The sequence below is a fragment of the Callithrix jacchus genome, chromosome 3 (genome assembly GCF_049354715.1).
Source record: "Callithrix jacchus isolate 240 chromosome 3, calJac240_pri, whole genome shotgun sequence".
Classification (NCBI taxonomy): domain Eukaryota; kingdom Metazoa; phylum Chordata; class Mammalia; order Primates; family Cebidae; genus Callithrix; species Callithrix jacchus.
Window position 1 is genome coordinate 22,648,479 of NC_133504.1, and position 27,063 is coordinate 22,675,541.

At 39.2% G+C, this 27,063-nt stretch overlaps 1 protein-coding gene across 29 annotated transcripts in view; it reads right to left on the reverse strand.

Moving 5' to 3' along the window:
- PALLD (palladin, cytoskeletal associated protein) overlaps positions 1–27,063 on the reverse strand; it is a 469,895-nt gene that overhangs the window by 256,396 nt on the left and 186,436 nt on the right. For all 29 annotated transcript variants that reach the window (XM_078366289.1, XM_078366298.1, XM_078366290.1 and 26 more), the window contains one exon: positions 5,827–6,005. In XM_078366289.1, coding sequence (XP_078222415.1) covers positions 5,827–6,005 — 179 coding nt within the window. The remainder of the gene's footprint in view (positions 1–5,826; positions 6,006–27,063) is intronic.

Here is a 27,063-nt window from a genome sequence, read left to right on the forward strand (position 1 = left end):
GATACCAGCCCCTATCTCTGTTGGTGGTTAAGCAAAACTTCTCCAAGAAATATCTGTTATTTGCTGCTTCTCTTTCCATATCTCACAAAAATTTTTCAACCAGTACCGTCTGACCATTGACCCTGTTCAGGTTCATCGAGCTCGCTCCTCTTGCTAAAATTGCTGACCCACTGTTGCTTGACCCCAGTGGTTTGCTGCTGGCCCGGATCTGGTTGGACCTCTCAGGAGACACAGCCTGCAGCCTCCTCTTCTGGAAACTCTCTCGCTTTCCCTTTCCCCATTCAGTCTGGTTTCTCTTGCACCCTGGGGGCTCTTCCTTCTTATTCTTGTTTGCTGGCAACTCCTCTTTCAAGTTCAACAGGCAGGAGTTGAGACTCAGACCCTTCCTCATCCCCATGCCCCCTTCCCCCTAGCTGATCTGTCTGGAGCTGTGTCCAGTCCCACAGCTTTAGTTACCATCTATATCCTGATGCTCTCCCAATACAGCATTCTCACCCTGTGCTCTAGACATCTATGCTTATGTCTGCAACTACCGACCTGACACATCTGTGTGGCTAGCTAAGCAGACATTTCAAACACAGTGTGTTCAGGCCAGGTACAGTGGCTCACGCCTGTAATCCCAGCACTTTGGGAGGCTGAGACAGGTAAATCACTTGAGGTCAGGAGTTTGAGACCAGCCTGGCCACTGTGGCAAAATGCTGTCTCTACTAAAAATACAAAAATTAGCAGGGTGTGGTGGCTCATGACTAATCCCAGCTACTCAAGGCTGAGGTAAGAGAATCACTTGAACCCGTGAGACAGAGGTTGCCGTGAGCCAAGATCATGGCACTACACTCTAGCCTGGGCGACAGAGTGAGACTCTGTCTACACACACACACACACACACACACACACACACACAGCATATTCAAAAGACAGCACTCAATTCCTTCTGTCCCCTAATCCTGTTCCTCTCCCATCTTCCTCATTTCAGAGATTGGCAACACTGTCCTCACAAGCAGTATAGTTGAATCCAAAGAGTCATCCCTGATTCCTTTCATCCCCTCACCTCCGCATGGAACTACTGTAGGGCTTTTGGACCCGTCTCTGAGCCCAGCTCGAATCTGACTCACTCTGCCATCTACTCTGTGTCCTGACACACCTGTGTCTCTCCTCTGTCCTGCTGCAATAGGCTTCTACTGGTCTCCCCAATGATAAACCAAAGTGTCACTTAAAAAACATGAATTGGTTTGAACCCTCCATGATTCTTAATTTTATTTAGCCAAACTAACAGTGATTAGTCCCTGTGTCCCGCATACCCAGCTGTGGTCCAAGCCTCTGAGCTACCTCCGTCTGATGTTCCAGTTATCCTGGACTCCCTCCTGCTCCTTGGGCACATCTGACTGTCCTCACCAGGGCCTCTGCATCTGTTTCCTTAATCCAGAGCACTCTTTCCCCAGCCTTCCCTGCTGGCTCCTTCTCAGGCTCCTGTCTGAGACCACATGTCATCTCTTTGGAGTGACCTTCCTGATCACCATGTCCCATCAGCCACCTTGGTTTCCTTTGCAGCACTTGCTGCTGCCTTACCAGTTTACTGGGTTATATGCCCCGCTTTGGGAGTGTTGTGCAGCAAGGGCAGAGGCCTGCTTTTCGCTGCCATGTGCCTCGCGGTAAACTGCTGCCTCCCTTCCAGTAGTCACCCACTATATTCTTGAGAGTGACCAAAAACTGCACAATTATATGTCCTGAAAAGCGCTGTGCTCAGATCCTAAGTCCTGTGACCAGATGAAGGTGAGGAACTGTAGCTGCCCCAGTGGTCATGAGTTTATTTGCATTTTATGCTGTAGGTAGAGGGAAGATTCAGGAGTCTGACTCCCTAGCTTTGAATCCTTGACTCCCAGGTTTGTGTGTGTGTGTGCCCATGTGTATAGGTGCCATCTTGGTCATCACTTAGCCTCTTAAAACTTCACTCTCTTCAACTATAAAATGGGGTGATTTTAAGTTTTCACATGAGTGAGACCATGCAGTGTTTAGCATCTGTTTAAAAAATTGATGTCATAGAAGTAGAAAGCAGAACAGAAGCTAAGAGGAGCTGGAAAGGGGATGGAGAAGGGGGGATAGAAGAGACCATTAAAAATGACAGCTATATCTGTTAAGAGGAATACGTTCCACTGTTTCCTATCACTATAGGATGACTATAGTTCACAATAATACCTTATATGGTCTTAAATAGCTGGAAGGGGGAATGCCAAGTGCTCTCAACACAAAGAAATGATAAACATTTGAGATGATGGATATGCTAATTACCCTGATCTGATCACTATATGTGATATGTATCAAAATGTAACTACATTGGTAACAGAGATACCCAACAATGTTGGATGTCTCAGTAAGTTCAGCGGTGTCACATGGAATGTGTACAATTATTATCTGTCAATTAAAAAAATAAAAATTTTTTAAAGAGGGTGATTTTTGTATGGATGAAATGAGATGATATCTGTAAAAATGAAGAACAGGGCTTAAAGGGATGCTAGCCACTGTTCTTATGCTGTAATTTCTTTTGCATCATTCTAAAACTTGAGGCATGATGAGACAGTGAAATTTAGACAGTTTCTAATTAGTAGGTTGTTAAACTTTTAGAGAAGGCTTTGCTGAGAGTTTAATTTCAGAAAGAAATTTTTCTACCCTTTGATAGGCTGTCAATGACTGCTGATGTAGTAACAACATGCTTTGGGAAGCAATTCAACAGGAATAAGGGTGACTAATTTAGTGCTAGAATAAGTAAAATATAAAACTTTCTTACTTTGAGTCATAAGTTGAGGCTAAGAATTTATCTGAGGTTCCCTTCCACTTCACAAAGCTGTTTTTAGGGATAAAAACACTAAAATCTTTTGTTTTTTAAAAAAATTATTCATATTTCACAAGGCTAAGGAGCCAGCTTTCCAAAGCACTTTGTTAGGCTTAGCAGAGTCAATCCTCACAGCTCTTCATTCTTGCCATGCCCAGCTTCCTTGCCCTCCCTCCAATTTATATAAAGTCATGTATGATCTATCTAAAGTCAGAGATACCCAATCATGCTGGATGTCTCAGTAAGTTCAGCAATGTCACATGGAAAGCCATGAACTGGAAGAAATCCACTCTCTCTGTTCAAGTCCTGAACATGGAAGATACGTGGCATATAGAACTAGAGGTATACTTTTCTCATATTCAGCACCTCGTGCAGATGATTTGAAAGGACTGGCAGCTCAGAGGCTTTTATACAGGAGAACGACATTTAAAGTTAAATATCAGTGTGGTTGAGAGTTTGAGTCTATCTGAGTTAGATTCTGCAGCTGGTTTCAAGAGGCAATGATATATCTCATTTTATATTTTACATATATATATATATGATTTTTTATATATCTTATATATCATGCATTTAACTTTTATAAGTTCTTAAAATACTTTCAACTTCTCTTATATCACTTATGATATTATCATTTTATATTCTGTTCTTTTTTTTTTTTAAGACTGAGTCTTGCTCTGGAGTCTCAGTCTGGAGTATAGTGGTAGGATCTCAGCTTACTGCAGCCTCCACCTCCCAGGTTCAAGTGATTCCTGTGCCTCAGCTTCCTGAGTAGCTGGAACTACAGGCACCCACCGTCATGCCCAGCTAATTTTTGTATTTTTAGTAGAGATGGTGCTTTACCATTTTGGCCAGGCTGGTCTCAAACTCCTGACCTCAGATGATCCATTCTCCTTGGCCTCCCAAAGTGCTGGGATTACAGGTGTGAGCCACCACACCTGGCTTTTTTTTTTTTTAATGTGTTTCTCTGCTGTTAGATTTTGAACTCCTTGATACCAGGGATTGTCTCTTAACCACATTTATACCTGCGCTGTATGGCACTTAATAGGGTCTTAATGTTGGTTAAATTAAGTTGATAGATTTTTGCTTAAATCTAATGTGATTTCATTTAATCTTTGTAGTATAGAAGCAACACATCCCAAAATTTATCATATTTCTAGCAATCTTGCAAGCAAATGAAGAATTTCAATTAAAATCGCTTATCTGAACTTGGAGACAAATCTGATCATCATTTAGCAGACAGGATTTTTACAGAAATTTAAGTTCCCTTCACTGTATTCTAAGATGCCTTAAGAAGTTTGCTACATAACCCACCCATGATAATACTGCTAACTCATTAGTGAAATTTTAAACATCTTTTTGTCATTCATCTTTCATTCATGCAGCACTCTGAAATACCTATCAGCATGAGAGAGTGGTTAATACCAGCCCTGGAGCAAGACTGTCTGGGTTAAAATTCTTGTGTGACTTTGAACACGTTTCTCCTGCCTCTCTGGGCCTCAGCTATAAAAAGGGAACACTAATAATACCTCGTAGGTGACATCGAAGTGTAAATGATCATGTGCATGTGTGTGAGGATTTTATAAGTATCATGTAAGTATTAGTTGTTACTACATATAGAATGTTTGTTTTTGTTTGTATTAGCAGGAATGTTTGTTTTTGTTTGTATTAGCAGGTGCCTTGAGGCACTCCAAGATGCTACCGAAGACACTGTGGAGGATGCTTTCGCTCAAAGTAAAGGGATATACTTTTAGTCATCAGTAATAGTTACTTTTTATTTTTAAATTTTCCTCTTTTTTCTTTAAGAGATGGGGTCTTGCTCTGTCTTCCAGGCTGGAGGGCAGTGGTGTCATGGCTCAATGTAACCTCAACCTCATGGGCTCAAGCAATCCTCCCTCCCCAGGCTTCTTAGTAGCTGGGAGTACAGTTACATGCCACTAGGCCAGGCTAACTTTAAAAAAGTGTTTTTGTTTTTGTTTAAGAGACAGGGTCTCAGTATGTTGCCCAGTCTGGTCTCAAACTCCTGGCCTCAAGAGATCCTCCTGCCTTCACCTCCCAAAGTGCTGAGATTACAGACATGAACTACCTCACCTGGCCCTACTTTTAAAGCTAATTTTTGTGGGTCAGTTCTTGAAGGAGCTATAAATGGTGGCTCACATCTTGCCTTCTTTGCCTTTACATAATGAAGATATTGGTGCTGTTAAATGGTTTTAAAAAAGTGCAGATTTCAAGGATATTAATATTCTTTCTGTATTTTAACTGTTATTTTAAAAAGCAACCAATTAACAGAGCACCCATCAATTTATGGATTTAGGAACAGTATAAACACTACAGAGCTTAAAACACTTCCAAGTGCTGCAAATTATTGGTATTGATCAAAACACAATAAAATGTAAAATTTAACACTTTGCTATAAAGTTTTCCAACTCCCTGGAGACTGAATCTTGTCAAAAATAAATTAATAGAACAACAGAAAGATCCCATCCTCTGCTTACCCCTCTTTAATACAACATGGTTTCTTTAATATTCTCACCTCTAACAAGTTCATAGTACATTAAGCAGGAATAATGGAGTCTTAAAAGAGGCAACATTCTAGAATTTAGTAAAAACTAGAAAATTAAAAGTATTCACTTAAAATTCATTTAAATTAAAATGAATGAGTTCCTGAGTCATTTATCGTTTAACTTTGCTTGATATGGTACTTCAATTATGTTCCCATGCTTCATTTACTAGAGAAAGATAAAAATAATTTGGATACCTTACATTTTAAATAATCCGAGTTAATGTAGTGGAAACGTTCTACATTGAAAGGAACAAATGTTGGCATTGGAAAGAGTTGATGGGTGCCTAACAGTTCCATTTCTAAAGGTTCTCAGGGAAATGAAGATTGAATTAGAACACTGCTGTTTGCATCGGAAAGGCATATTCACACTCCCTAGGATACTGGAGTGATTAGAACATCAATATCCCTTTATCCCCCATTACCCGGCACCCTTCCTTACCTTCAATGAAGACCTCAGCAGATGTTGTGTCTGAGCCACTGGGATTCGTGGCCAAACAGGTGTAGCGACCTGTGTCGTCCTCAAAGGCCTCTGCTATGATCAGGGTATGGAGGTCCCCACCCTCACAGTGGATTTGAATATCAGGAGTGTTGTGCAGCTCTTTCCCTTCACAGAACCATCTGCAGGCCAAATGGAGGTCAAAGAACAGGAGGGAAAGAAAGGAAATCATGATGTTTAAAACAATTAAGCAGAAGTAAAGTCCGGTGCAATGCAAAACGATGTTTGGTTGGTTAAAAAAAAAATCAGTATCAGTGTTATTGACGGAAACTCTACAATTTAGACTGGAAATTAATGACTAGACAATTCTCACAGGTTTTCTTTGTAAAGCATCTTGTACATTTTATCAGCACAAGTGATGCTGTCAAACTCAGAAAGACCATTTCAGTTATAAAATAAAAGAAGCAGAAACTCAGTGTCATAAAATGCTTTGTAACAAATGCCTCCTACATTTATTAAAATTTTATCTATTATGCTTACCTAAAGAAAAATATAAAAGTAATACAAACATTATGCTCAAAATGTTTAATATATGAAAGGAAACTTAGCATCATGTTAAAAAAATCACAGGCAGCAATATTTGTGTTGACCTTTAAGACTTCTGATCAGCTGAGCAGTAACAGATTTAATGCCTTCCACATTTCTGATATTTACAAAACCTTCTAGCAGACCGCCTTGGCCTCCAAGATGTGGAGAGATATAGCAGTTGTGCTGTAATGCATTCTTGCTGGTCAGCACTTTTCCTTTTCCAAACAATCAGGCCCTTCGTGTGGGAAACTACAGGCTGTCAAACTGAACACAGGTTCCCTCTCACTCTCTCCCCTCTTCCCCCAGCACCTCAGATTCTCAGTAACATCTGGTTGCCTTTACATTTTACCAAGAAACAAACATACAAACAAAACAAAACAAAGCCCAAAGCCACGCTAAAAAAGAAAAAACCCCAAATGGGATTTATTATATAATAAATGTGTAGAAATCTGCCACTTACAACTAAAAGGACTGAATTCTCTGGGAAAATGCTGTCCATTTAAGCTCTTAATTAGCACTTAGAGATTTTCTCGAAGTCTAATTGCCTATAAAATTACTTGGATTTCACATCCTTTAAAAATGTGACATGGAAGACTAAGTCTTTTTTCTGTTTTGGGGGTAGAATGGCTTTTGTCTAATTTAATTTGAAAATAGTTACTATAGCAAATGAGTTTGCTACTACTATGAGTATCAACCCTAGAAACCATACTAGACATTAAATATGTGACTCTCCCCAAAGAACAGATAAGACTTCGGGAATTAAAGAACATACAATAACCAGCCAACCGAGCGTTCTATGCCATACAAGCCATATGATTTTGGAGGCACTTGAGCAGGGCAGTATTTCTTGATTCTGTGGCACTGTGTAGTTTTCTTTGTTATCACCAAGTCCTAAAGGGCCTTCCAGCGCAGGGTCATCTTCCAGTCTTTTTTTTCTGTTATCTTTCCAAAGCCATAGTCTAGATCCTCACCCATCAGTACTAACTGTGGCTTTTGTGTTTCAATTGGTCCCTCCATCACCAGCAGACTATAAATTCTTTCTTCCCCTACACACTTCCCTAAACTTCAGATCTGTCATTGCCGGCTTTCATGCAACTTGGGCCCTATCGTTTTCTTATGCTAATCCTCTGTTTCTGCCGAATATTTGCATGGACTTGCGGCTCCTTACGAAGTCCTCAAATATTACCTGCCTACTTTTCTGTGCCCACATTTTCTTCTTTGAATTATCTTCTTACCCTCTTCATTAATCCCATCTAGGAACTACTCTTCCTTAAGATCAAACCAAAGGCTTCTTCAACAGATAAAAATTAACTGAATATACATTTACAGAGCTTCTTCTATTTGCAAGGAACTGCATTACCTGCTACAGGTAATAGAAAAAATAATGCCTGCTAAATTCTGAAACTAGTTGAGTTTGTCTGTCTGTACTGCCAATTAGAGTATTTCTACCTTCCATAGAAAAGATATAAATTACCTATTGGGGGAAAGTGAAGCTTGAAAAAATGCAGCAGAGGTTCAATAGAGAGAAGGATTCGTTCCTTTTGGTTAGATGTACTCCATAGGGAAACCTCTGCCAACTACAGAAGTGACTAGTATCTTATCCTCTAACTCAGGGAACTTTCAGCCTGCAAGCCTACTGCCTGTTTTTATGTGGCCCTTGAACTAAGAATGGTTTTTATACTTTTAAAGGTTTGGGAAAAAATCAAAAGAAGAATAATATTTTGCAACATCAAGTTCACATTTTGGGGTCCTTAAATAAGGTTTTTATGGCAGGGGGGAACATAACCATGCTCATTCATTTACATATTGTCCATGGCAGCTTTTGCATTATAGGGACAGAGTTACAACATACTATATGGCCCTGAAAGCCCCCAATATTTAGCATCTGGGCCTTTATTGAGAAAGGTTGCCCATTCGTGCTTTTTGCTACTCAAAGTGTGGTCCTGGAGCCAGCAGCAGCAGCATCACCTGGGGGCTTATTAGAAGTGCAGTATCTTGGCTCTTGCCCCAAATCTACTGAATTGGTTCAGATCCCCAGGTGCACCTAAAGCTTAAGAAGTGTTGGTCTGGTATTTCTGGACCAGAATGACCTGCCTTATAGAGTCTTGGTTCTCCATCTAGGTTGCTCACTTGTTTAACATAGCAACCATTTTTTTAAAAAAATGTGTATTGTATCTCTGGTCCACTGAATGCCAAAGCAGTAGAAATACGGAAAATTAAAAGGCATACTTAATACATTAATGTGTCAAACATTGTGCTAAAACCTAGAGAGTAAGTTAATATAAGACCAGGCTGCTACTCTAGAAAAACTTACATTCCAATAGGATAGAAAGGCCCATCAAGAGCTAATTTCAGTATAACATGGAAAGTTAAGTACCATGGTTGTGATAAAGACAAGGTATCAAATCCATCTATACCTTTAAAGGTCCAGAGTGGGCCTATGATCTCAGAAACAGTATTGTATGCTAGTATATTTCAATTAAGCAAAGCCATTAATTACTTGCACCCTTCATCAATGAATTTTCTACATCATTTCATGAAATATTTTTAGCATAATCATTAAGTATACAGTCTTCCATTTAATGAAACAACCTTAAAGTTTCATCTCCTTGTACAGATGAGGAAGCTGAACCAGAAGCTAGATGACTTTCCTAAAGTCACAGTTGAGCCTCTTTGCTCTGCCATCGCTAGTTCCGATATACAAATGATTCCAATCACAGATCAAACACACATTGATCTAAATATTGGCCAGAAACTGTGCTGCCCTTTTTGTTTCTAGGGAGAGCCTGCTATCCAAATATTTGCAGGTTTTATTCTCCTTCTCCTCTTGGGTCACACCCTACGTTACCACATTTTCACACCATAGAACTAGTCACCAGACAAGCACTTATGTCAATAACTGACTTTCCCTGGTTGACAGTTACTGTCTCTGAAAGCAATATGCATGGGCCGTGTTAACTATTTCACTTATACCTTATTGGGCAAATTTATTCTTTTCTCTGCATTATTTCTTCTACTTTGTGTTACAATCTGAGATGCTGTTTCAATTTTATTCACTGAGCTAAAGAACAAAACATATGCATGTCCAAAAAGCAAAAACAGGTCAGCCTAGTGGTTTACACGCACCAAGCGTTTTGCCATATGCAGTTGTGGAAGAGTTTTATTACATAATGAATGACTTCATATGACTAAATAGATGAGTTAGACTAAAGTAAAAAATCTATTTATTGTCTTAACTGTTCTGCCAATATTAAGGTATATTTCAAGCATTTTTTTGCACTTACTATTTTCTTTAGCCCTAAACTTACCATTATCACTCAGTTTATAAGCAATCTTATTTTTTTAAATACAAATTCTATGGAAAAAACATGATAGAAAAGCACTCTGCAACATATTCAGATTGTTAGCAGGTACTCAATGAGAAAAAAATTTCAGGGTCAAATACGCTTAGTAAATGGTTGCATTGGGACAATGTTAATTTCTTTTCTGCAGGACTTCCCAGGGCCTTAAGTGAGGAAATGTGAATTGCAAATATCCAGGAGTGAGATGTAATATGTATGTAGCATTTTACAAATCTATTAAAGCACATATTTCTTCATTATTTGCTTTTTCATTAGACCCAGGCTTTAAAGTAATGTGGGGCTGATAATAAGCATTTTAAAGCACCAACTATGTGCAATACTCTGTGGAGCGATTTTAAAAGTTAAAAATTGCATTTTTTTAAACAATCAAGAAGTTGATTTCTAGTTGAGGAAATTGGCATAAATGCATTTGATATGAAAGAATGGCATAAGGAAACAAAACAGATGATATCCGACAGGGACAAATGATCAAATGTCAAATGAATGAGGTTAATTTTTTTTTTAATACGGAGAGAAAAAGAACAGAATTTTGCATGCATTCAATTTTGCATCTAGGACATTGCTGACCCTGGAGGGACTGCCCCTCCCAGGGCTGGTCAGTTCCTAGAGATGTAAAGGACCTTTCTGAGAGCATGTGTTCCACATGCAAACTAATCAATCCAGACCCCACACACTCAGCACCTGCTCTACTGGATTCTCAGATTCAGGGACACAGCTTCCCTCCCCTCATCAACCCAGGGCCAGATAACAGACAACCAGAAACAGGCTGTATGCCTGAGAACCCACTGAAAGTGTTCAAAAGAGTCAGTCCTAACCCTGCTTAGCTCTCCTCACTTCTGCTTTTCCTGTGGGTTCCTAACAAAGGCTCCTTCCAAAGCTCCCCCTTGCTCCCTGGACTTCTGACCAATCCTGGAGCTTCCCCTGCAGTCCCCTGCAGTGTGTGTGCCCCTCCTCTTGGGAACTTCAAATAACAAACTAGTATTTTTCCAATGACAGTCATCTCCTCATCTGTTGACCTCACCATATCTGAATAGTAACCAAACCTACGTTTTCAAACAGGTCACATTTGATAACAGAGCTTATCAAAGAAGAATATGCTTACAGATGAAGAAAGAACTGAACAGATAAATAGTTTTGTATCAGCCACAGTTCCTGCTTTAAAATGTATGTGGATAGAGGCTTATAGACTTTCACCAACTCAAACTGAAATGCATTTAAAACGCATACCATTAAACTCAAAATAATCTAGTTAGTGCAAATATCAGAAAAGGAAATGTGTCTCATCCACTTTTTATGTAGCTGATTAAAGAAGAATGACCTTGCCTAAACTAAGAGGATCTTAGAGATTTGAAGTTTTGGCACACACCACACATTGGACGAAATGGGTGTGCTACAGCCATGTTTGCTTAGTTCAATTTCTCAAAGGTCACAATTCTACCAGCTTCTTGGCAAAGAACTCAAAACATTTACTATTCTCTAAAGAGGAAAATGTGAGGTCTGCTGGTTAAATTTTGACCTCTTGAAATTTTTCTCACATTAAATTCTTGTTACTGGTGTCACTTAGGGAAAGAGACACTGGGCTGACAATCTAAACTGTGAAGCATATGAGGATGAAGTATAGGTTTGGTAAATGCATGGCACAAATAAGGACACTATCCCTCTTCTTCCCGTGGCAGACGTCACTCACTCACTCACTCAGAATGTTCTTCACTAGTGAAATGGAACATCTCAGAATCCTCAGGATAGCTGTGTAGGCTACAATGCAACTAAAGGTGAAGTTTGAAACGAAACACATTTGCCATCCTCAATTGGATCTCTTTCTAGGAGATACATTCTCGCTTTCCTCCAGATCCTGAAAGTCCTGTTTAATTACTGTGGACTGAGAGTGGAGAGGGGTTTGACTGAGAGAGGAGGGTGGGTGGAAGCATGTAATGTAGCTAAGAAAGAATCCACTCAAGCAAAATTTGACTTGACCCCCTCGAACCTTTATTCATTCCATTTTGAAAACCTGGAAGCCTTTTATCTAGTGAACAGTATCTAGGTAGCATATTTAAAAAATGCTATCTACATTCCCATTCTGAACTTCTGATAAACATCAACTTCAATCCAATTCTTATATTTCTGCCATAAAATCATTAAAAATATGTAACTACAATCTCATAATTAGGATGAAAAAATAATACAATATTTGGGAATAATGATTATTCTTAAGGACTTATGGAAATTCAGATGAAGGGAAAGAGAATTAACATTTATTGAATGCCTATTAAATGCAAATATGACCTTATTTTATTTTCACAAGTACCTTGCAAAGTAGTTGTCATTATACTTTTAGATATAGGCATCTCTCATTTACCTATAGCAATTCAAAAGAAGAACACAAACAATAAAAACTCAGTAGTCTCCAAAATTTCATTTTCCTTAATGCTTTTAGCTTTTATCTTTCATTAAAACATGTATCTATTGATAGAGAGGTACACGTTTTAACAAAGTTTACTGATTCTTCCTCTTTAATTTCTGGTGCAGCTGTTAAACAGCTATGTAACTGCCACCCAAACAAGGAGCTGAAGGAAGCTGGAGAGCTAAACCTTGCAAAATCAGTGGGCATGGTACATGTGCCTTCAGAAGAATCAAGTTGCTAATATGAGAATAAACTAGTTGGGACTGGCTGTCAGATTTCAAGGTCATAAACAGGATATGAAAATAACCTTGTACTAACTGGAAATAAAATGTAAAAGGATTAGAAGATATAGTCATACTCATTCATTCATTCATCAATCATTTATTCATTCCAAGGACTAACTGCACTTTAATTATGACACAGGAACCGACTGGGAGCATAGATGTCAGCTAAGTCAGGTTTCTTAGTTCATGAGACTAGCAGCAGGGGCTAAGAGAAAAGAAAACCCAATTGTAGACATAAGGAAATACAATGAATACATTTTAATGAGCTTAGGTTTTTCATCACACAGAAACCTGAACTCCTTCAGAAATGTTTCAAAGTTGGTTGTAGCTTCATAGTTACATACGTTTCTTTGGATATAATACTCAGGCTGCAATCAATTTGTGGGAGAGGAGATAATATTCATGAGTCTTGAATTTTCCCTTTGTTCATAAAGGATTATAGCACATAGAGGAAAAAGGATTGTAACATTATAGTTTTGTAAAATGGTATATTTCTTTATACTATTCTGTGGGATTTTGAAATGTTTTTAATAAATATGTATACATATGTGTGTGTATGTGTGTGTATATGTGCATGTATGTGTGTGTGCATGTGTGTGTGTATTATTGTCGTTATATAATGCTTCCTCCTTCCCCATAAGGATTTTCCAAACATTTCAGCTTAAAAACGAGACAGTGCCAAAAATTCAAGGATCACATATGGCACTAGCAGGATGTGGCTGGATTGAAATTCAAGAAGGTGTTTTACATGAAAATGTTCAATATCTAATTGTTCACTTTCTACATTTCAAGGTGAGGTGAAATGTGACTGCTGACTTGGTCTGAGTCCAGTTGTTAGAGGCAAGTGGCTGCATCTGTCCACAGTCCTAGAGCCTTTTTTGTGAAGGATCAAGGGGTCAGGAGGATAATTAAAATCAAGGGGCTGCAGCTGCTTCTGACCCAATGGCTGTTCTTGAAAACCACTTCCGTCCTTGGGTGGTGGAAGAATGTTTAAAAATTCACCTCCCTGACGTGGCCTACTGATATTTTTCTCTTGTGACCCTGGCACCTGGCAGTGAGGCTCAGAACTGTGCACTGGTACTGCAGTACACATCTGGGAATGCTCAGAACATTCCGATTCTCCAAGATAGGGTCATAAGTGTTGATTTTTATGAGAATAAATTCATGATTAATGAAAGAAACCAACAAATCACTGCAAAGTCTAAGACACACCTTCTAGTATAGAATACGAATAGTTTATGTTAAAAAAAAATCACATATGGCATCGCTTGGCTTACAAGTTGACTAGCAATATCTATTTTAATACTAACACTTAGCAGGAAATATAGATTTTATGAGTGATAGTTTCTTCTGGCTATCTTTATTTTATTGAACCACAACTACGTATCGTGAAAATTCTCTGTGCACTGTATTTTAAACATGTGGCTTTTAAAATGAAACAAATCTGACTTATAACACTTATCAAGTTTCATCAATGAATTTTGGGTAATGTCCTCCAACGCTGCTAAGCAAAATGGTAAATGTTAAAAGCCAGTTAATAGAAACAATGAGGTGCTTATTAAATAAAAACCTTTAAAAACTGTTGAGTTTTTATTTTCTCCTTTAAATCAATTCCTTTATGCTCAAGGGGAAACAAGGTTATGTTGAAAGATGTCTCTCCATTTTTCCCTCACCACTTCACTGATTTGTACTTCCTGGAAACATTTATCTTCAAAGGGATGTCAAGGATGATTTCAGGATGGCAAATTTAGCCCCCAGCTGCCTCCTTCTCCCAAAGCACATGAAACCACATGGCTTCATGAAGTCCATACTTGAAGAAAACTGAAGCAACTGGTTTCTGTAATGGTATAATAATGAAAATAAAGGGTAAGAAAAAAACCCCAGAGAGATAAGTGCTTCGGCAATGGTTATATTTTCCAGGTGTTCTTCTCCCTCAAAGGAATGACAGTGGTCTGCCATGACCTGGAGAACCACCAAGACAAAATTTGAGAGTGATGCCCAAGATAAGTTTTGTTGATGCCTACATGCCAAGTCAGGCCATCTGTAAGTATTGCATTTCATACATCCACAATTAAACACTAATTAATTTTTATGGAGTATTTTTTGTCTTGTCACCAAAGATTTCTTAATTTTTTACATGTGTTCACATTAACCACATAACACACTATGTTTATTCTGTCATGTGGATTTATAGGCTGACCGAAGTGAAATTAATCATTGTCTAAATTTACTATGGCTATAATTTCATGACTGCTTAGCTCGAAGGCCAATAGCTAAATTTGTGTGGACAACAGATGTACTTTAACCTTATGGCCCAAAAGAGACCAATAAATAGATAGGCTTTTTTGAAATTCAAAGCCCAGGAAATAATAAAATAGAATCTGAACCAAAACCAGATTCTTGTCTAGCAATTCTCTCCTCAAATAACCACTTTATCTCCAAAGGAAAAAGGATAAAATAGAGGAATGGACCAGCCTAGATAAAACTAAACTATGAAAATGATTTTATTTTGCCTTTTTTTTTTTTGACCATGAGAGGTAGCTTAGTGTCTGACACTAGGAATATACAGATATTTATTTACCATCTTTAAAAAACAATATAGGCTGGGTACCGTGGCTCACGCCTATAATCACAGCCAAGGTGGAAGGATCACTTCAGCCCAAGAGTTAGAGACCAGTCTGGGCAAGATGACAAGACAGTGACTCTACAGAAAAACGAACTGAGCATGGTGGCATGTGCCTGTAGTCCCAGCTACTGGGAGGTTGATGCGGGACGATCACTTGAGCCCAGGAATTGGAGGCAGCAGTGAGCTATGATTGTACCACTGCACTCCAGCCTGAGTGACACAGGAAATTTCCATCTCAAAAACAAAAATAAAACAAAACAAACAAAAAAAACCCACCATCAGGTCAGGGTGGTTAGGCGTGGTGGCTCATGCCTGTAATCCCAGCACTTTGGGAGGCTGAGGTGGGTAGATCACGAGGTCATGAGTTCAAGACCAGCCTGACCAACATGGTGAAACCCCATCTCTACTAAAAAAAGTTCAAAAATTAGCTGGGCATGGTGGCAGCTGCCTGTGGTCCCAGCTACTCTGGAGGCTGAGGCAGGAAAATCACTCAAACCTGGGAAGTGGAGGTTACAGTAAGCCGAGATTGTGCCACTGCACTCCAGTCTGGGCGACAGAGCAAAACAAACAAACAAACACCTATAAAAATAAGTGAACTCTACTAAATATCTGTGCTGCCCGAAGCTATTAAAATTTTTGATTGCTTCTAATATTTTCTTCATTGGCGATGCAATGGAAAGGAGCTAGGATCTGGAGTCAGCAGTTCTGATAAAGCAGTGTCCTTGTCTAGAATAAATTCCTGGGGTTTGCTGTCTCGCACCAAGAAGATAAAGGACATGGACATACGCAAGGAGTGAGTTTAGGAGCAAAGGTTTAACAGGCAACAGAAACAGCAAGGAGAACAGCTCTCTCTTTTTTGAGAGAGGGACCTCCCGAATGGGAGTGCACCAGCTCTTATAGGCACGCTTGAAGTGGCTGTGTCTGATTGACTTAGGATCCACAGATCAGCTGGATCAGCTGTGACGTTTCGGGAAGGCTGGCCACCCCATCCTAATCTTATTATGCAAATGGGCTTTCCACTTGACCAGCCCATGTTGTCTGATCCTTATTGTACATGTGGCTGGCAAAGAAAAGGGAAGGTGGAGCCGCCATTTTGAGCATGCCTAGTCCCAACTAGCCTGTTCCTACTGGCACAGCTGCTGGCATTCACCCGTGCCAGCTTTGCGCTTGCTTGTCTATGTCTGTAACTGGAGTTTACTGGCTGCTCTTTGCTAGAAAAAATAGTTTTGGGGCTGCTTTTCATTAAAAGAAAAACCTTACCGAGGACTCCTATACCCTCACTACCTACCTAAATAATTTCTTCTTATCTCCTATATCAATGAGTTCCATACATCAGCCAAGTTGACTGGTCCAGTCTTTCTCTCATTTGGGGCTTGAGTTTCCTTATTTGTGAAATGCAAGGAATGAGCTGGACTAGAGTTTCCTCAACTGTGTACCAAGAAACTAGTTCTGTAGCAAGTTGACAGATAACATTGAAAAGGTTTCTGAGGCCAAATAGGTTTATGAAGCACTGGGTTAAACAAAGTTAAACATCTGTCAGAAAGTTAAACAGAACTTTTTAGAGCTCTGTGCCAATATACACTGAATGTCCAAGAGAGAAATATGGTAGGCATCACTCTCAATGTTACTGGACCATGGAACATGTGTTCTGAGATTCATGTTGAAGGATCAGTGTTTTGGGAACACGTTTTGAAAACACTGGGTTGGATTATCACTAAAAACTCATCTGGCTCTATGGTGGTGACATTGAATACCTGGTATACAACTAGCTTTTTCAGAGCTTATGACAGACATCAGTAATAGGGCAAGCCCCATATCCCACTGGTCTCCACCTTGGTTTCAGAGTCCTTCTCCAATGATGGATGCTAGGGGCAGCCACTACCAACCAATTAGTGTTGGCACCTGAATTGAAACACATTCGCCATGCCTGTTTTAATAGTCTATACTTACGTATTCCTTTCTTACACAGGAGTCCATGTGAAATGTTGATTTCTAATCTCTCACATATCTTTGACTGTTAATTCCAATAATTTTCTATTTTTTTAAATAAGCTGCCATTTGGCCAGGACACATGAAAATACTGCGTTTTCCTGCACTATTTGGGTATGCAGGGTGAACATATAATACATTGTCCAAGCCAGGACATTTCTGAGAATGAAATAATAGGTAACCATTGGTAATTATGTGAATAAATAATGACTGTTTCAGGCAAACTAGAATGGGTGGCTGTCCTACTTACAGCTCATTGCCAGAGAAACTAAAAAATGTCATTTTGGCCCCAGTGAACATTATGGCTTTTTGCAGGTGTGACTCATTGCCATGAGTAGACAGAAGTACATTTCATAGTATGTGAAGGAAAAAAAGGTTCCCAACCCATCTGTCTGTCATTCACAAATTCTCAAGTTACACCTGTTAGTTAAAATAAAAGATTCATCCTCACCAATTCTCTATGTGAGTACAAAAGTAAGTCAGCATGACCTGACAAGCCTCACTTCAAAGTCACCTATATTGTGAAAATTTGTATTGAATGCTTCCAAGGCTTCAAAGCATTGGGGGGAAGGAATGGATTATGGCGAGCTTGAGAATAATAAATTGCATACATAAATCAGCTAGAGGTGCACATTCAGCTATTTTGTTGCTACAATTATGGCAGGTAATTATTAGCTATTGTTGTAACTTGGATTACATTCAAAAGCGGATAAAATGGGAGATGCTTTATCAGACAATGCTGTCAGTCTTCTGTGCTTTTGGAACTTGTCCGCTAGAATACAATGATCACCTCAGAATTATGCAATTCAAAAGGACTAAAGCCAAACTAGGGAAAAGGGCTGCAGCTCCTGTTGGTGTTTTCAACTCTATGGAATTACAGAAACCCATGTGAAACAGTTCATGTACAGACTCCTAGAAAGCCCAGCAGTTATTTCTTTGCATCTGACCAACAATTCCATCCAATGCAACTTTTTCCTTAACGAGGGAAGAGCTTTCCCCAAAAGTCAAAGCACAAGAGATGTCCTTCAAAATTTCCCCAAGTTCATTAGCCAAACCCCAGTTTCTTGATGTAATCTGTCTAATCATGACTAGGAAGATGAGAAGAGAAAACTGAAGGGAAGAAGCAATTGAGAAGGATGGGAAAATAGCCTACTTTTGGAAAAAGCTGACACTTTAGAATTCAAAAGCCTTTGCTTCTTTCTTTTTCATCTACTCTCCAAGCAAGGATGCAGTTGGTTGAGACTTCATCCACGGAACCAAATTCAACTGCTCAGGGCAAGGAGGACAGTCAGATTTGGTGGCGACTCTGTCAGGGGCCGAGGAAGAGCCTCCCTTCTAAGAGTTCTGGCTCTAGTCTAGTCTAATGGTGTTCAAATGTGGCTGGTGTGGTCTCTGCAGAACCACAAAGCAGGTACCTACAACAGGGAGTGAGCACATGCAAAGCTAAACTGTAAACTGCCCCCCAGGCAATAACTGCATGTACAGAAATGGGCTCACTTTCTTTCTCAAGATTTTCCCAGCTAACTCCTTTCAAAGCCACCCTCTTTCCTGAATGCTTTTCCCTAGTTCTTATTCTGTGTTCCTTCTGGAAGTTCGCATTTAGAGGTCAGCTTTCCAAGGAGAGCTGTGATAAATGAAGTATCCACTGAGGAAAGAACTCTTTTATTTTACTAATGAAACCTTAGAGGTAGAAGGAATAATATTCTTAGCTGGTAGCACTTACAGGCCTTGTACCAACTGTTCTGGCTAAAATTGTGAATGTCTTCATTTTTTAAAAAAGTGAAATTACAATTTTACACACACATACACACACACACCCCAAGTAGCCATATACATATATGCCTGGATTTAACATCTGACGCACTCCTTGAATCAAGTTTCTGAAAGATTCACAAACATTCTGCAAAGGCTGCTTTGCAGCTCCTTTTCCTGTTCTAGTCACACAGGTACTTTTCTAAATAATACCTGTCCTCCTCCCAACCATTTGATCAAATACATACTTTCGAATATGTAGACAAGTGAGCTGTCGTCCAAGAAAGCTGCTCCACTGCTTCCCCTGAGAGCCTGCCTGGGTGTGCGGAGCTACAGCAGAGCGGGAGGGGCCTCAGGTGTGTGAGCAAGAACAGGAAGTCAGAACTAATTACACCTTGTTTTATTTGGCTATTTGAATAACGAATAAAATGCCATGTTTCACTTCAGTTGGTTTTTCAGAGCAAATTGCCTAAGGCTGGCATCTCATTCTATTAATAATAAACTAGCTTTTTTTTTTTCCCCAGTGGGAAACTAATGTTATGACTTGATAAAGATTTAAATCATTTTCTTTGAAAAATACAGATTTTGTTATGTGATGATGAAAATGTTCTTCTTTCTGACTACAATTAGAGCCCTCACTACCTGGCTACAGTCCATCATTTTGTGCTTACATCCTGTATGCCCCAAAGCAACTGTGATCTCACAATGCACAACTTTTAAAAATTGGCTTCAGAGGCACTTAGAGACTTGGCAAAAGACAAAAAAAAAATACATAACACCCCTCCCTCCCCTAAAGAAAACAAGTCTAAAGCTATTACATGGTGGGGTGGGGAAGAGGTGGAATCAGAAAAAAGGCTTTAGCATATGATATTTACTGGTTGCAGGAAATTGTAATAGTTACTCTGTTTACATAAGCAAATAAAAATGTGTCTTTTTGTATTTAAAAATATCACTGATGAGCCACGTGTAGTCCCAACTGCTTAGAAGGCTGAGGTTGAAGGATTGCTTGAGCCCAGGAGTTTGAAGCCAGCCTGGCCAACATGGTGAGATTCTGCCTCTTAAAAAAACAATAACTGATGATAATGGCTATATGTTTGCTGCAAAGGAAAAGAACAGCATACTCAAAGGTTGTGCTGTGGATCAATGTGCTAATTATCAGAGCCCAATATGAGTACAGCAGAACAGCCAGGCAATGTGATCTCTGCCTCAGCCACCTCTCTCCTTGGGGCTCCCAAGAACTGTCTGTGATAAGGAAGACAGGTCAACAATTTTCAAGTCTGTGTACATTAGGAGAGAGTGTTTTCTCACGACCTTACCATTCTGGCAATTTATAGATGTTGGGAAATGAAAAATTAATCTGTACTAGAAAAAGGTGGAGAGGTCCATCCTATATGTAAATTACATTCACACACCTGCCTTTTTGCAATGCCTTTGGGCAAGAGTGATCATAGTCTCCCTACAGCCTTTACTGTTCCATTGATCCACTGTTTTTCCAGGTTGTTTGAAATAGAGCTTAAAAATAGTTGTCTGGGTACTATGATAGGTCCATGTTGAAGGAACTAAAAAAATTCCTGAGGTTTCTTATGGCTAAAACTTCTTCACATGTTCAAACATGAAATAAGATCAAAATTACATAGTGAGTTCCCTGTCACTAGATGCTCTGAAGAGGAAGAAATAATTGACAGGGGTGTTGTAAAGAAAATTCAAGAACTAGATGGATGATTCCTTGAGGGACTATGATGACTGGTGCTATCATTTTTCTTTTCTTTTAGCAAGCATGACAACTGATGCCTGAAAGTGGGACAAATCATCTAATGCCTGGTGTGCTGCATTGTAAGGAAAGGCACAGTCCTCTTCATTATCATGCCTTTATTAGATCAGCCTAATTTAATTAAGATAATGCAGGAGATTTCCAGGGGCTTTCTCATTAGGATGGTTTACTGCGGACACTTCAGCTGTTAAATGCAGCTTAGATTCAGCACACACAAAAAATACTATGATGTTGCCCTGTTTGCATCACAAAATATATTTCAAATAGCGCTTTCATTCTTTGCACAAAAACCTGAATCACTGTCTGACATTAGAGTATTTTCTCTCATAGGAAAGCTTTCAAACTTAATCATATTCATTAGTAACTTCCTTTGTACTGAAGTTTCCAATGTTTCTTACCGAGGTTCATGTTTTAGCCTTATTTCATTGATGTAGAACCTCTAACTTTAAAAATTTTTGTCTTAGGAAATCCCATGCTAAATTCAAATCCAATGTGGTTGTAATTTAATTTTTCAAAGGCCCATTTGAGAGCTTTGAAGAGATTTTTAAAATGTTGTTATTTAACCAAAGAATAAGTTCCATGAAAAATTTATTTTCACATGTACATATTTTGATGGTTTCCTGAATATTCCACCTTTTCCTCCCATTTTTATATTCTTTCTGACTTTTCAACATTCTTCTTGGGGAAGAATCTCATGCTTATCACCTATAGAGTGAAGAAAGGTCATGATTTCTGCGTGGGACTGGCACACACACAAGCCTATCTGTTGGGACAGAAAAGTGCTTTTCACTGTTCAAGGAACTCTGCCATGGTCACGCAGTATGTGAGGCTTCAAGCAACATCTGCCCCTCAGCCTTTTAACCCTCAGACTCTAGCCTCCTAAGAGGGTGTGCAGTATTCAGTCTGACTCCATCTGCCCCATCAGGTACTCTCAGTGTTGACAAGCCAAAACAAAAACAAAACAAACAAATACAAAAAGACTAAAGGAAACCAGCCCCTTAGTTGGTTGTACAGAATCACTATTTTTAGCTATTCACTTTTGTTCAAAAACAATTCTTCTCAATAACAGATAAAATTTGTATTTTTGTTCAAGTAAATGTAACATGCAGATATGCATGGTAATAACCTCTCGTTTTTCTTCTCTACTCTCATGTCACTGAGGAGGAGGAGTACAACTTCTTCCCTCCTCCCCTACCTCTTTTGTAAAGCATCATTATGTCATTATGATTTCTAAGTGGCTAAGAACTAGAGTACTTAATAGCTCTAAAATTCTGCTGGGATTAGAGGTTTTCTGGCCAGTGACTAAAGAGCTAACCTTGGGAAAAAAAGAAAAGAGAGTTCCATCCTGAGAGATTCTGGTTTAATTGGTCTGAGGTAGGGCTGAGCTATTTCATTTGTTTAATTGATACCATGGTGACTGTTCACATTTCTAGGGTATATGTGGTATTTTGATGCATGAGGGTGACAGGTACTGATCCACTCAGAGTGACTGGGATGTCCCTCACCTCAAACATTTATCATTTCTTTGTGTTGGGAACATTCCAGATCTTAAGCAAAAAAAGAGTTAACCTTGGACGTTACAAAGAAAATGTTAAATCTGTTGCCAAGCCTTTTACTGCAATATTAAAAGCTAAAAGAACCAGTTTGTCCAACACTCCTGAGCCTAATAATACAATTGTAACTAGTATATTGAGGTGAAACAGCCTTCTAACACTGCTTTAGAAGTGATTTATTGATCCCTGTGCAATAATTATTTAGCGATTCATATAACCAGAATTTATAGATTTATTCCTAACCTCAGGAAAATTTGACTTCATCCTTGAAACTTTTGCCTTCTTGCATCAATCTTGGAATTACAATTAGCTAAGTTTAATTAAGATCCTGAAAAGGCACTTTCCAACCCCCTTGTGAGCAGAATCCAATTTTCCAAAGTTTGGATCATACCACTTACTCTTTAGAAAGCCATCTATAAATACATTTATGTGTTTAGCAAACAATATCATCAGACTGTACATATTTTCCATAAAGGAGGAAAGAAAGGGACATTCAGAAAGCACTACTGTACTTGGTAATGCTGTTATACGAATATGATATGCAGAGGGTATGCAGGGTTCTTGGTGGAGATGGTGGCAGGGGATGGGTCCAGTTTTCCAATTGGGAGCTATACGAGCATCTAAAAGGAAAATTAAGACATATAAAATACAAGCTAACATTCATAATATTAAAAATTGCTATCACTAATGTGGGAATATAATTTAGTGAAATCTGTTAAGAAGAGAATTTGGCAAAATTTAGGATACATATGCAATTGACCCAGCAGTTTCATTTCTAGGAAATTGTGCTTAATTTACTCACAAAAGGACACAAAGACACAGGAAACACAAGAATGTTCATTTCAGCACTTTTCACCAATAGTAACAGGAAAACACTCAACTTGCCCTAAATGTCCCTCATAAAGGAAACGGCAATTCAATTATGGTATCCCACATAATGAAATACTATGCAACCTTTACAAAGAATGTTAGGTACAGCTGTCAAAAGCATATTGTAGACTAACTGCAGACTTCCATTCTATACCACTGTGGTTTTATTGGACAATATATTTTTGGAAGGTTGTAACTTATCTTCAGAGGAGGGGTAGAGGCTGAGAGAGGTTAGAGAAGAACTTTAACTTTTCATTTTGGAGCATTCTTCACTTATTTTTATTGTAAGCAAATATAAATATTACATTTATCTATGTATGTATGTATTTGAGATGGAATTTCACTCTTGTCACTCAGGCTGGAGTGCAGTAATGTGATCTCAGCTCACTGCAACCTCTGCCTCCCAGGTTTAAGCAATTCTTCCATCTTAGTCTCCTGAGTAGCTGAGATTACAGGCACCCACCACCATGCCCAGCTACTTTTTGCCCTTCTAATAGAGATGGAGTTTGACCATGTTGGCCAGGCTGGTCTCGAACTCCTGACCTCAGGTGCCCACCTCAGCTTCCTAAAGTGCTGAGATTATAGGCATGAGCCACCATGCCTGGACACTTTATGTATTTTAAACTTACTAAAATATACAAAAGAGAAACCTAAAGAAAAACATAATGATATTAGAATATCCCATTTATGGTGCATTTTAAAAGATGCAAAGAAATAGATATTTTTTAGGACAATTACGTTGTATGAAAAGAGACTTGCATTATTATTTCCTCATTCCTTAACTATGGAGGTCTTTTAAATCCTTCATTTTGTACCTTCCTCATAAGGTTGTTATGGGGACTCAACAAGATAATACATATCTAACCTCTGCTGTGGGCTTGATGCATGTTACTCAATAAAGCTAGCCGGCTGTATAATTTCTTACCAAAGCGAAGGGAAGAGATCGCTGTGGAGGCACAGAAGGTAAATAAAGAAAGTAAGTCTCTGACTTGGGATGCATGCAACTGATGTCTTCCACGTTTCCCATTTGAGAGCACATACATGAGACCTGGGTTATATATTAGTGTGTTTATAATATTTGCCTTTATTAATGAAGCTTCCACTATTATGAGGGCCACTGAGTGCTTTCTGAAAACATGGTCTTAATAAGAATCACATAGAATCTGATTAAATAAAACAAACATTAGCATACTATTTTATAAACTTAAGTATATAGTCTCAAAACTAGATCTATTGATGCAAAGAGATGCTAACAAAAAAATTCACACCAGCCAGCAATTATCTCATCTTGCTTCAGATAGGAGGTGAAAAATATCACACTGTATTATAAGTCAGCACATGTAGAATGTGGCATGTCAGGGTGGTTTTCTGTTGTGTTGCCTTAACAACCAAGCAATAGCTTATAGGAAAGTTCTTGGCTCTGCTAGTCAAAGTCCCAAGAACAGGATGCTTTTAATCCATGAACTGACTCTTGAAGAAGTAAAAGAGGCCGGGCTCGGTGGCTCATGCCTGTAATCTCAGCACTTTGGGAGGCTGAGGCAGGCGGATCACCAGGTCAAGAGATCAAGACCATCCTGGCCAAAATGGTGAAACCCCATTCTCTACTAAAAAAATATAAAAATTAGCTGAGTGTGGTGGTGGGCGCCTGTAGTCCCAGCTACTTCAGAGGCTGAGGCAGGAGAATCGAATGAAGCCAGGAGGCAGAGGTTGCAGTGAACTTAGATCGCGCCACTGCACTCCAGTCTGGTGACAGAGAAAGACTCTGTCTCCAAAAGAAAAAAAAAAGAAGTAAAAGAAGTCTGAGCTCCATTCCTTAAACAGTCTTTGGATTGGATCTTGAAAACCTTGCTGGGAGAAGAGAAAAGCTAATTATGAAACAAAATGAAAACCTGAATATATAGGAGAAGATGACAAGGAGTCTACTCACAGGCAGCTTTTACTCCAGTGGTGATGGGCACAGGCAAGAGAGATAATAACCACCTAAATGACACCACGTGAATAAAATAATTTCAGACGGGGAAATGCTAGGAAGAAAACCAAGTACAGCAAGAGTGATTGGAGCACGTGAGGTAGCGCAGTTGTCGAATACAGCAAGGAAATTTAATGATGCAACAATAGTGCCTTCCACCAAGTTTGTGTAAGAATAAAGATAGCAGCACCTGAGAAGAATATTCATGAAGAGACCTTGAAAGCAGATTCTGGGTGGAAAAGTACTCATGCCAAGAGATTCTCTAATAATGAGCAACGCATTACCTACCTCAAAAGAGGCTCCCCAAACCTTCGGATTTATTAGGACTAACTGGCTGGTCTCTTACTCTCCAGGCAAAGTACTTATACTTTCTTCCCCGATATCATTCTCTTATTAATTTATACACATATGGACCAAAAAAGCTTTCACTTCTGACATAATACAGAATCTGGGTCTATCTCTACAGTAACACGACCCATTTCTTTCCCCTTCATTATGCCATAGATTCGTACTTTTTCTCTCTCAAGTTGTAAAACAACTATTTGCAATGAGGGATTAAAAACTTGAAGCTGCTATTGCATTATGAACCTCTCTCTAGTAGCTATTGCAGGCTGCTCAGCTTCTTTGTCTGAAACTTCAGGAGGGCTCTGGTGAGTAAGAAAAGCAGAAGAAAATTGCTTCTGGGATTGTTGGGTAAGAACTGCCTCTAGTGCTCTGTGGAGCATACTAGCTCTTTATAAGAAGCAGATAAACCAGAAGTCAGGAGGGAGTTCATGTCAAATCACCTTCAGAAGCTGTCAACAGCCCCAGAGAACTATCTTAGTGGATGGAAAGAAGGATGTGGAAAAAGGAGAATTGATACAGCTTTGTTTTACGTTTGCAAATTGGATAAATAAAGAAAATCTTCAATTCTTTTTAAAAAATATTAAATATGTGGTAGCTTTTCAACTTGAGGGGTGCACTGTAATACAGGGATTACATGAAGGGAGCTCTGAAAAACTGCCAAGACTTTCTCTGCAACTACTTTTAAATATGCATGCCAGTTCTAGATTCTTTTACTTTTTTTTGACACAGAGTCTCACTCTGTCACCCAGGCTGGAGTGCAATGGCGCAATCTCGACTCACTGCAACCTCCGCCTCCAGGTTTCAAGCAATTCTCCTGTCTCAGCCTCTGGAGTAGATGGGATTACAGGTATGTGCTGCCACACCTGGCTAATTTTTGTATTTTTAGTAGAGATGGGGTTGGCCAGGCTGGTCTTGAACTCCTAACCTCTGGTGATTTGCCTGCCTTGGCCTCCCAAAGTGCTGAGATTACAGGCGTGAGCCACCACACCCGGACACATGCCACCTCTTTTTTAAGAGGTTGTTTTACACAGAGGCTTATTATTGGGATCAACTGTTATAATTTGTCTTCCTAGCAGCCTTAGAAACATCTTCTTTAAATATTTTAATAATCAATCCTGATCTCTAAAGAAAAAACACATTCCATTGTACCAAGTGAACTAGAGAATAATCTTCCATATTTTGCAGTGTTGTCTTTATAGTCAGCCTAACCTTTCTGAAGAACTAGATACTTCAAAAATCTTAAATGCCAGAGAAAATATTCTAATGTCTAAGCTTTACATTTTTTTAGGACTTCTAGATTTAAAGGCTGCTGAAGGCCAGGCACGGTGGCTCATGCCTGTAGTCCCAGCACTTTGGGAGGTGGAGGCAGGCGGATCACAAGGTCAGGAGTTCAAGGTCAGCCTCACCAGCATGGAGAAACCCCATCTCTACTAAAAACAAACAAACAAACAAACAAAATACAAAAAATTAGCTGGATGTGGTGGTGCATGCCTGTAATCCCAGTGGAGGCAGAGGTTGCAGTGAGCTGAGATTGTGCCGTTGCACTCCAGCCTAGGCAACAAGAGCGAAACTCTGCCTCAAAAAAAGCTTTTAAAAAGCCTGCTGAAATGTTTGATCCCTTTTATAGTTGATGGGTAATGTAGCATCTTTGAAACTGGTTGAAGAAGGAAAAAGAACTATTTTTTTCTTTCGAGTGGTAGACTTTTTAATTATGCTTTTTCTTTTCCAAA